Genomic DNA, 11,366 nt, shown 5'->3' on the forward strand with positions numbered 1-11,366 from the left:
CTGTAATCTATGCTAAAAATTAACAACCTTTTAACAATTCAGTTCTTTCTCCTTGCTCAATTGTTAACACATACAAAGAAATTTCTTAGCAAAATATAGTTTAGAGGCACCATCTGACCTGAGATCTCAGCTTATAACATGTTGTGGCTTTTAATATGAACACCAGTATAACCAGAATTTAAACAAATTATGGCAAATAAATTAAAATATATGTATTTTAACATCTTTAGACTTTATTAGGTGTTCCTCATACAGTCATCTGGTATGTTTAAAGAGTGAGCAATCATATAAAAGGAAATATGGTCAAAACTGATTGAAGTAATAAAATCCTGAAACTAAATAACATCTCGTAATTCATTACTCTCATATATTAGATTTCATTACATCAGTATATAGCTTAGTAGTAAATTCTCCTGATGGCCATAAACCTCATGAGGTGTTGTCATCCTGAAAAATGAAGGGGAGGGAGTTGGGGGTACAGAATGGATAAATCTTTAGTGGTGGTACCGGGTCCCTTCTAAGTAGTCAAGTTGTGGTGCATCGCCACCTAGTGGCTGAATCTAGTACCTCACTCTATAAAGGAATCTTTTGCCCGTTTAGTGAAACGTTTGTCGAAATTTTCTGTGATAAAAATATATGCTGAATGTACACACCCACTTTTGATTGTTTCAGGAATTTTTACTACAGGCATACCTCCTTTATTAGGTTTCACATATACTGATTTTTTTTTTTTTTTTTACAGACGGGAGGTTTGTGGCAACCCTGTGTCCAGCATGTTTATTGGCGCCAATTCCCAATAGCATTTGGAACTCAGGTCTTTGTGACATTTTGGCAATTCCTGAAACATTTCAAACTTATTGTATTTGTTATGGTGACCAGTGATTTCTGATGTTATTAGTATAACTTGCTGAAGTCTTAGATGATGGTTCGGGTTTTTTAGCAAGAAAGTATCTTTTAGTTAAGGTACATAGGTTGGTTTTTTAAAGCACAGTGCTGCTACACACTTAATTTTTACATGCACTGGGAAACCAAAAACTGTGTGACTCACTTTATTACAGTATTTGCTTTATTGTGGTGGTCTGGACTTGAACTATTATCTCTGGGGCATGCCCTGTAATACAAAAGTACTTTTTCACACTGCTGTTTTGTTCAAGGTAAAATCCCAATTAGAGAGGGTCTGCCACACACAGCACTAGCTTGTGGAACGCTGCAGACTGCAGGTTCCACAATCCCTTTCCCCGCTTGCTGTGGTTCTGTGTCCTCACTTTCACCAAAATAAACATTTCAGAATTTAGGGGTGGGAATGATGACATTATAGAATGGTTCTAATTTGTGACTGGACTATAGCTTTACTTTTAAATACCATAACTATCCAATCCTTACAAAAGATCTTTTTTTTTGGCTGCACCCCTAAGCATGTAGAATTTTAGGTTCTCTGACCGAGGACTGAACCTGTGCCCCCTGCAATGGAAGCATGGCATCTTAACCACCAGACTGCCAGGGGAGTCCCACAATAGACTTGTATGATCATTTCCTACGTGGAAAAGTCACTGGGAGCTGGAAAAAGTGTCTTGCCTACTGTCTACTTTTTATTTTCTGATATACGTATTAGCACAGGAGCACACATATATATAACTTACACAGACCCATATTGGGACTAAATACATAGTTTTTTTTAAAGAGAGGCTGCAAACTTATTTGGCCAAGTGGTTGACGAGGGCCCTTTCCCAATCCTGGCAAACTAGGGGGTGCATCCTCTCTCCTTTCACTCAGTAACTTTCCAAGTCTGAGAGCCGGTCTGCTGTGCTCTGTATCGATGTCATGCTAAGTCGCTTCAGTCGTGTCTGACTCTGTGATCTCATGGACTGTAGCCTGCCAGGATCCTCTGTCCACGGGGATTCTCCAGGCAAGACTACTGGATGGAGTGGGTTGCCATTTCCTTCTCCAGGGGACCTTCTCAACCCAGGACTGAACCCACATCTCTGTCTCCTGCACTGGCCAGAGGATTCTTTACAACTAGCGCCACGTGGGAAGCCCCGTGCTATTTACTTCAGATAAAATAAAGTCCCTGGTATTTGTTTCTTGCTCCATTCCATCCTTGCAAGGAAGGCCCTGCTGGGGCTTCGAGATATCTTGCTAATCTACAGTAGCAACATAAATTCAGTAGTTATTCAGAATACGGTTTAGAATTCCAAAATTCCAACAATAATTATAATATTTATTTAAAGTAATACATTTACAGCCCAAATAGTTCTACACTGTACATTTCAGGTTTAATCAACTTCATAAAAATACTTGAGAACAGCTGTATCCACAGATTTAGACGACTAAATTATTTCTTTGCCCATTCTTCTCTCTCTTTTCTTTCCCGAATAACCTCTTTCAAATACGGTTCAAGGTAGAATTTATCCTAAAGAATGAACAAAAGAAAAATATTATATGCCATCACATAGTAATATATCCCAAATATTCAACAGGTCTTAAACAACAAAAGTAATCTACAAAACTTATTTCCAACTTAAGAAAATATATTCTCAAGCAGACTAAAAACTGTCTGCTTTTCATTTATGTAAAATGCCACAAAAATATTGTAATAAGCCGTTCTGATAGGTTATCAGAGGGTCTGTCAAAGAGAAATGAATGAGAGTCTACAAGGTTTCGCCTAGTGTCAATGCAGTCCAAGGGGTGAGGGATTGCTTCAGAGTCCTCTCTAGGAGCCAGAAAGCCACTAAATGAGCCTATCACATAAACACCACCCTTTCTTCATTCGAGCAGAGTGCAGAGGGAGAACACGGCCTGGGAAGAAGACCTGGATTCTACTCCTGGATCTCTATCTCAGGGATGTGTTCAGTGATTTGGAAAGTCACTTTATCTCTAGATCTCAATGTGTTTATCTCTAAAGAGTTAACATTTGCTCTACTAATCTCACGAGACTATTATAAGGATATTGACCTGACACAACTTTAAGAACTCTAAAGCACTATACAAATGAATGTGTTGTTTCTAATATTCAACCCTTAATGGCCAACACTATTAAATACACGGAAACTGTCCTACCTCCTCGTATTTTGTCCACTGCTCTTTAGGCAGGATCTGCTGCCTCATGCTGAGGTCCAGTGCTCTTTTAATGCGAAACACTCTGTCATTATAAAGGTTCTCAGGAAGCCTTCTTATGGCTTCTTTTACATCGTCGTTCTCATATATTGTGTCATCTCGCATTAAGCCTATGGTAAAAAACAAAATTAGAATGAATATGCATCTTGAAAATAACTTTTTAAAAAATAAGTAAAATTTTGACTTATAACTTAAGTCATTAACTTGGGTGATATATCCAGAAATAATTATGATGGAAACTCAATGCCATTTCACATACAATAATGGGTTATTTAATGGATTATTTCTTAAATGGTACTGTGCAAACAATGAGTCTTTTAAAATATATTTCCACAAAGTTCACATTTTATCTACAGTAATTTTAAAAACATTTAAAATACCTACTGTGTTTTTAAACACATATCAATAAACCACATCTCTACCTTATTATAGTTTGTAATTCTGAGCTCAAGGAATTAAAGAAACTTAAAATGACAGTGTACTAAGGAACCATAAACATTTAATGATGCTTTCCATCAGGCTTCAGTTACAAAAGATGAACTTCACCATAAAGTATAAAGTTCTAAAAAAAGTTCAAAAATCAACTAACTGTAAAGACAGCAGACAATCTTAACATTTGAAAAATCTCTACTTTCAAAGTTCACATAACTTAAATTTTAAAATGCTAAGGAGAGAAGCTGAGAGAGGGAACATATAATAAAGAAAATGTTCTGCTCTCATATTTCAAGAACATAAAACATGTCCACCTCATACATTTCAGACAATTCCATCCCTCTCTTCTCAATAATAAAAAGGAAATGGATTTAACGATAAAATGTGACTTAATTAAAAAATTTTTAAATTTAAGGTACACAGGAACAAACAGTTCATGTATTCTGAGGATCCATAATAACTCCTACAAAAGCACTATACTCAGAAAAAGACGAAAACAAAATAAGAAAGCACAAATACTCACCCAGTTTATTGAACCCGGCAGCGTTGTAATACCATTTTCGAATACCCTCCAGCCACCTGCTTGATGCTGAAACTGATATTGTCACACTATTAATTGCTAATAATCCCACTTAAGAGAATGCAAACACAGGAAGGAATTTCTTTTAATAACATATACTCTATATATTGCAGGCTAAAAACTGCTGGTGATGGACAGGGAGGCCTGGCGTGCTGTGATTCATGGGGTCGCGGAGAGTCGGACATGACTGAGCGACTGAACTGAAAAACTGCTTACTTTGTCTATCAGCAAAAGTGATTGCAGGCAAAAATTGGACAGTAAGGAAAAAGAATAAACTCAAACACCTGAAAGACCTATAGGTATGATTACAGTCCCTCACTATCTACAAAAGATTGATTCCAGGACCCCCCTCAGATATTAAACTCCAAGAGGCTCAAGTCCCCTATATAAAATGGTACAGTGTTTGCATATAATTCAAGCATGTCTTCCTACTTTAAATCTTCTCTGGGCAGTGCTTAGTCACTCAGTCATGTATGACTCTTTGCAACCCTATATGGACTGTTCCTCTGTCCCTCAGATTTTCCAGGAAAGAATACTGGAGGGGGTTGCCATTTCCTCCTCCAGGCAAACTTCCCAACCCGCATCTCTTGAGTCTCCTGAGGTATTCTTTACTACCACTGCCACCTTAATACAATGTAAGAGCAATGTAAACAGGTGTAAATACAAAATAAATGCTATGTAAATAGATGGCTGAGAGCAGCAAGTTCAAGTTTTGTTTTTTTGAACTTTGTGAAGTTTTTTCTTCAAAATATTTTCCATCAAGAGGTTGGCTGAATCCTCCAGTGTGGAACCAGTGGATACGGAGGGCCAACTGTACTGCCACTCCAGCTTTTCAAAGTCAAGCATCCTTTATGGCCCCTTGCTGCCGTTAGAATTAAAGGAGTAGGGGATGGAAGAGAAACTGGGAACTTCTCCATCATTTGCAATTTCAGAAATAGGTTACAGGAAATAACTCTAAACTTTTCAAGGGAGTTGGAGTTGTATGAAAAGATGAGATTTCAGGATACACTAGATCTAAATGACCCCCATCTTCCAAAACTTTTATTTTACATTATTTTTATTTCACTTGGCTACTCTCTTTAAAAATATATGTATTTCTAGGAGGGTTTTGATCCCATATGGACTAGTAAAAGAAGCACATTTCCCTCTTCCCCAGCAGCTAACTTTCCATGGAGGGAATGAATATTTGAAAGTGTATGAGGAGAAACAGGTAATGTTAAAACTCTTTCGGAACAGAACTGAGCCTGATGGGTTACCCAGTAGGAGCTAAAGGCAACATGACGGTACCTGATGTTTACAGGAAAGATGTGGTACAGAAGGGGCGGTACCGAAAATTTAAATTTTCTTTTAAAATTTTGTCTTAGGTATAGTCCCTAGCCAAGGAAGGAAAACAAACTCTCTTCTGATTCAACCTCTTAGACATCACAGCTTCGGTAACTCTTTGGAAATTAAGCACCAGGTGTATAACGTTGCTTCTAAAGTAACAATTAACAAAGCATCAACAACCTTCAGACACACTTGTAGGAGACAATTACTTGAAAACATATTTACCAGTGATGGTAATAATGTTTAATATTCACTGAACACTTACCCTGTGCCAGGCACTATTCTATTTGTTTTACTCCCCTGCGTGAGTTACTTACAACCCGCCCGTCCTTGCAAAAGAGCAGTAAGTATTACATAAACTATCCCATCCAAGATCAGAGGCAGCCAGTGATGGAGCTGAGGCCAGGTCTACTAGTTTCCAAACACACCACTGAAGCACAATGTCTTCAGTAGTTGTCTAGTTAAGGAAATAATGAATTCTTAAATGTCTCCACCACACCCCAAAAGCTCAATGTCACTTAGGTTAACGAGTTTTTCTGGCAATCTGGTGTTTCCTAATAGCTTCACAACTGCTGGGGGTACAGAAATAGGGACCAACATTTTTTTTAAAAAGCTAGGAGGTGCGTGTGTGTTCAGTCGCCTGCGACTCTTTGCGACCCCACGGACTGGAGCCCACCAGGCTCCACTGTCTATGGAATTTTTCAGGCAATACTGGAGCAGGTTGCCATTTCCTACTCTACAGGATCTTCCCCACCCGGGGTTCCAACCCGCGTCTCCTGCACTAGCCGGCGGGTTAGGGACTGACAAAAAGGGGAGGAAAAAAAAAAGAAGTGGGGAGGAGACTGTATTTTTTCACGGTGTTTAAATATTCCAGCAATATCTGCGTCCTATTCCATAATAAACACATCTGTTCCAATACCCAGAATAGATGCAAATGTCTCCAAATCCAAAGACCAAGTGGATGTTCCAGATAAGCCAAGGTTATTAAACTGAAGCTTCGCCGTAACCCTCACTCACTCAGCTGCCTCTAAATTCCTTGTTTGAGCAGCGCGAGAGAGGTGCAGCGAGGCTTCCAACCCCGTTTCCTCCGGCCACTTCGCCCCAGTTATTTCACCAGCCTAGAAGGAAAACACGCTGTCCTCCTCGCGCTGACAGAACGGACCTAGCCAGTGCACACGACAGCGCCTGGCTCACAGTAAACGCTCGGCTCACTTGGGTTGAGAGCCACTAATAATCTCCTGGTGCCCTTGAACTTCTTCTAAGGTCGAGAGAAGGGCTCAGAGCTCGAGCATCCGGAGCGCCAGAGCGATGGGGGCCACCGCGGGCACCTTCACCAACAGCCGGCCCTGGAGACTGAAAGGGGCTGGGCCCAAGGCGTCTCTGCGGTGGGCTGGAGCCGCCTCCTTCCCTCCCGCCATAAACCTGGCCTTTCAGACCGAGCACAGGGAGAGGAGCACGTTGCTGCGAGTATAAAAGGTTCAGCGCGGCGATGCCCGCCAGGCAGGCTGCCCCTCACTCACCAGCTGGCCGGCCCGCCATGTTGACCTGACACAGAAGCGTTGCCTCCTGGGTAAGTCCTAGAGGTCGAGCAGGGCGCAGGCGCGCTGCGTCACGCCGCGAGGCGCGTAGGGGGCGGGGAGACGCTCGCGCAGGCGCAGTTCTGGCGGCCAGCCTCTGGGCTCTGAGGTCCTGCACCTGTCGGTCATGATTATGCTAATCTCGTAGGCGTGGAACCGCTACAGTTTTCCTGCAACAAGGTGGGAAAAAACACCAGGCGAGGGGTTAGAACTGGAGAAGGAAATGGCAACCCGCTCCAGTACTGTCGCCTGGAGAATCCCATGGACCGAGGAGCCGACGGTCCATAGGGTCGCAAAGAGTCGGACACGACTGAAGACTTAGCACGCACGCAGGCAAGGAATCAGAACACCAGATCTTTAGCCTGGCTTCTGTTACTGACGAGCTCTGAGAGGTTGGGCAGTAGTAACTGCGCCCTTTGTGTCAAGCAACACGCTAAGCGTTTTATGGACTTATTTTCATTTCATTCTAAACCTGTAAGATAAATACTATGATTGTACCCATTTTAGAGAAGAGGTAACTGAAGCTCTGAAAGGTTGCATAAATTGTCCAAGGGCACTTAAACTAGGAGGAATCCAGATTCACCTTCCAGAATCTGAGACTCTAGATAAAATGTTGTTGTTCAGTTGCTAAATCCTGACTGACTCTTTTGCAACCGCATGGGCTAAAAGCCCAGTCAGTCTCCTCTGTGCCTGGAAGTTCTCAGGCAAGAATACTGGAGTGGGTTGCCATTTCCTTCTCCACAGGATTTTCTTGACCCAGGGATCGAACCTGTGTCTCCTGCATTGGCAGCTAGATTCTCTACCACTGAGCCACCAGGGAAACCCCAAAGATACGACTTTGGCACTCCTTAATTCTAGGGCCATATGCTACACCACCGATCCAGGGGGAACTAACCCTCTCTCACCTTCGGTTTCTCCAGGTGAAGTTCTACATCAAGCCATTTCAGTGATAGTCTTGTTGAGAAAAACAATTGAATACTAAATTTGAGCTGTAGCAGAATTTCAATGCAATTTTAAAGTAAAAGTACATTTTAAAGGTTTCAGTCCAACTTAAGTCTAAAGTGTAAAAAATTCGGGACAGCAGGATCACAAAATTGTTGAGGTAGAAGAATTTTACTAAAGGTTGCAGAACAGAATAATTGGTTAATTTGTGGGTGAGGCAGGCCGAGGGGACGAGTCAGACTGTCTCTTTATACCTTTTATCAAAATAAATCCAGGTGTATTGAAGAGACTTAAAAGTATTTTTTAAAAAACAACAACAAAATACTCTAGAGACAAAACAGTCGGGTTTGGTTAGGATGTTTGACGCTTGCTGAGTTCCTGATGAACTTCTGCACCACTGCTGTCTTGGGCTTTCTCACAGTTCTCTCCAGCTAGAAGCTTCAGATCAAGACGCCGGCATGGTCAGTTTCAGTTGAGAGCTCTTTTCCTGGGGCTTGCGTAGGGTGCCCTTCTCACTGTGCCCTCACATGTCAGAGAGAGCAAGCTCTTTTGTATCCCTTACAAGGACACTGATACCATCATGAAGGTCCCGTGTTTATAGCTTCATCTAAACATACATTATCTCTCAAAGTTTTGCAGTTCGGGTCGGGGGAGTGGTAGTGGGAGGACACAATTATAGCAGCTACCCACCAGAAACCACTTGTTTTCTTCTGTCCTAAGCTGAGGTTTGGGGCAGTATAGAATGTCATCTAATTGTAAATTTGAAAGGTGTAATGGTCTTAGTCACAATTCAGATCTAAAATTTTGTAGGCTTCTACCTTTTTTTTTTCCCCTCTCTGATACCACAGATTCTTATATTACTCAGCACTATATGCTGTACTTAAAAGGTAATGAATGCCTGCTCCCAGACTAGATTAGCCAAAGTGAAGTTGGAAGATAGGAAGAAATGCAGTACGTTTTAAACTGGCAAATTGCCTTACAAGAACTCAGTAAGTTGTTCTCCCTTCTTCCCTACCCTTCAGGTTTGTTTGCTGGTTACAGGGTGAAGGTGGCAAGAGAAGGAAAAGCTTTTCAAGGGATTATACCCAGGACTGTCACAATATCCAGCCCCTAAAGGTATTAGGATGAATCACAAGCTGGAATCAAGATTTCCTGGAGAAATGTCAACAATCCCAGATATGCAGATGATACTATAATGACAGAAAATGAAGAGGAAGTAAAGAATCTCTTGATGGGGGTCAAAGAAAAGAGTGAAAAAGTTGGCTTAAAACTCAACATTCAAAAAACTAAGATCATGGCATCTGGTCCCATACTTCATGGCAAATAGAAGTGGGAAAAGTGGAAGCAGTGGCAGATTTTATTTTCTTGGGCTCCAAAATCACTGCGGATGGTGATTGCAGCCATGAAATTAAAGGATGCCTGCTCCTTGTCAGGAAAGTTATGACAAATCTAGACAGCATATTTAAAAGTATCCCTGTGCTGATAAAGGTCCATATAGTCAAAGTTTTGGTTTTTCCAGTAGTCATGCGCGGATACAAGAGCTGGACCATAAAGAAGGCTGAGTGCTGAAAACCTGATGCTTTCAAACTGTGGTGCTGGAAGACTCGAGAGTCCTTTGGGCAGCAAGGAGATAAAATCCTAAAGGAAATCAATCCTGAATATTCATTGGAAGAATTGTTGCTGAAGCTGAAGCTCCAATACTTTGACCACCTGATGGGAAGAGCCGACTCACTGGAAAAGGCTCTGATACTGGGAAAGATTGAAGGCAAAAGGAAAAGGGGGCAGCAGAGGACTCTGGTTAGATAGCATCAGCAACTCAATGGACAGAATTTGAGCAAACTCTGGGAGACATTGGAGGACAGAGGAGCCTGGTGCACTGCAGTCCATGGGGTTGCCAGGTCAGACACGCCTTAGTGACTGAACAATAGGTATTAAGCCTAGAGAGCCTGTACATTTGCTGATAGCCATTAGACTTGATTTAAAAAATCATTTTTTACTTCTGGCATATGGTAGGATTGCACTTTTCCGTCCCTAAAGATAGGCATGCCTATGTGATGCTTTGACAAAAATGTGAGAAACTTTTAAGAGCAATTTTTCACATTCTTTTCCCCTTCCATATATGGGCTACATTCCAGACATGGTTGAAGCTCCACCAGCCTCCGTCACTCAGATAATGTGGAACAGAAACTATTTTGGCCCCAAGTTGGACATATATGAGATTAAAAACATCTCTGGTCCTAAATCATATGTGGTTTTAGGGTTGTTCATTATGGCAGCATAGCTAGCCTGTTCTGAATGGGTAGTTAATTAAGGCAAAATTAAGTTCTGAGTCTTAGAAAGACAAGGCAGTTTGCGTCCATGCTAGCCTCCTGGCTGAATCTTCTTCCATGTTCCCTATTTATTTTTTTTATAATGTATTGTTGGTTGCACTGGGTCTTCATTTCTGTGAGTGGGCAGCAATGCTCTAGTTATGGAGAGCCTGGGCTTCTCTTGTTGCAGAGCACAGGTTCTACAGCTCCTGGGCTATAGACCGTGGGCTTAGCAGTTGTGGCACATGACTTAATTGCTCTACCACATGTATCTTCCCAGACCAGGGATTGAACCTGTGTCGTCCCCTGCATTAGCTTTAGCAAGCAGACTCATCCACTGTACCACCAGGGAAGTCCGTGTTCCCTGTTTATTGAGCTCATCTGTTAGAGAACTCCATGAAGACATGTATCTATGCCACACTCACCACTGTATTCTAATCTGTTGAGGGAATGAGTGAAATACATTAATAGGAAGACCCCGACCAATCACGAGTTTAGTTTCTCAGTTTCAGGACATCCAGCACACAGAACCCCAATGCACAACCAACTATCCCTAAAGTTAGTCGTTTTAAAACACTGTTGCTCCTAGTTCTGAATTCGGCTGAGTAGTTCTGCTCCACGTGGACCCTGCTGAGGCCGCAATACCCAAAATGGTCTCTTCACCCCCTTCTGTGGTGCTCAGCGGGCAGAGCTGGGACAACTGAGGTGTGGTCAGGGATCTTATGCCACCTCATTTCTCCACTAGAATCATCAGACTTTTTCCATCCTGGCTCAGGGTTCCAGGTGGACAAGCACAGATGTACACGTGTTCCATGAACCAGAGTGACCAGGACGCACCGCCTGAGTCAGTGTGGGAGCAGACTACAATGGGAGTGCAGATGCCAGCGTGGCTTCCTGGGGCCACCAGTGCCAACAGTCCAGTCGGTCTCGTGATCCTAAGGCAGACACCTGAAGCCATGATGCCTTAACTCACAAATAATCAGATCCTGTGCCCAGGATCACGTCTAAATGGGAAACGGGGGAAAAAAAAGTATTTCATGCTAAATCTGTATACCCTGGCCATAAGACAAAGGTTTGTTATGTGGC

The 11,366-nt window shown here is 42.1% G+C and overlaps 1 protein-coding gene across 1 annotated transcript; it reads right to left on the reverse strand.

The window, feature by feature from the left end:
- Nucleotides 1-2,197: 2,197 nt before the first annotated feature.
- On the reverse strand, nucleotides 2,198-7,057 carry UQCRB (ubiquinol-cytochrome c reductase binding protein). Its single transcript, XM_055431598.2, has 4 exons — nucleotides 6,973-7,057; nucleotides 4,070-4,141; nucleotides 3,058-3,224; nucleotides 2,198-2,410 (listed from the first exon to the last, which is right to left on the reverse strand). Exons 1-4 carry the CDS (start codon nucleotides 6,989-6,991, stop codon nucleotides 2,333-2,335), a joined length of 336 nt encoding a protein of 111 aa, XP_055287573.2. The 5' UTR covers nucleotides 6,992-7,057; the 3' UTR covers nucleotides 2,198-2,332.
- Between the last annotated feature and the right edge of the window lie 4,309 nt (nucleotides 7,058-11,366).

The sequence above is a fragment of the Moschus berezovskii genome, chromosome 16 (genome assembly GCF_049115385.1).
Source record: "Moschus berezovskii isolate FMDL1 chromosome 16, NW_MosBer_1.0, whole genome shotgun sequence".
In the NCBI taxonomy this organism is placed as follows: domain Eukaryota; kingdom Metazoa; phylum Chordata; class Mammalia; order Artiodactyla; family Moschidae; genus Moschus; species Moschus berezovskii.

Bases quoted from the DNA above. Each gene is read 5' to 3' on its own strand.
- UQCRB (XM_055431598.2), bottom strand. The intron at 3,225-4,069 runs GTGAGTATTTGT...TTTTTACCATAG, and splicing joins TGCCGGGTTCAATAAACTGG to GCTTAATGCGAGATGACACA. The intron at 2,411-3,057 runs GTAGGACAGTTT...TTCATTCTTTAG, and splicing joins AGTGGACAAAATACGAGGAG to GATAAATTCTACCTTGAACC.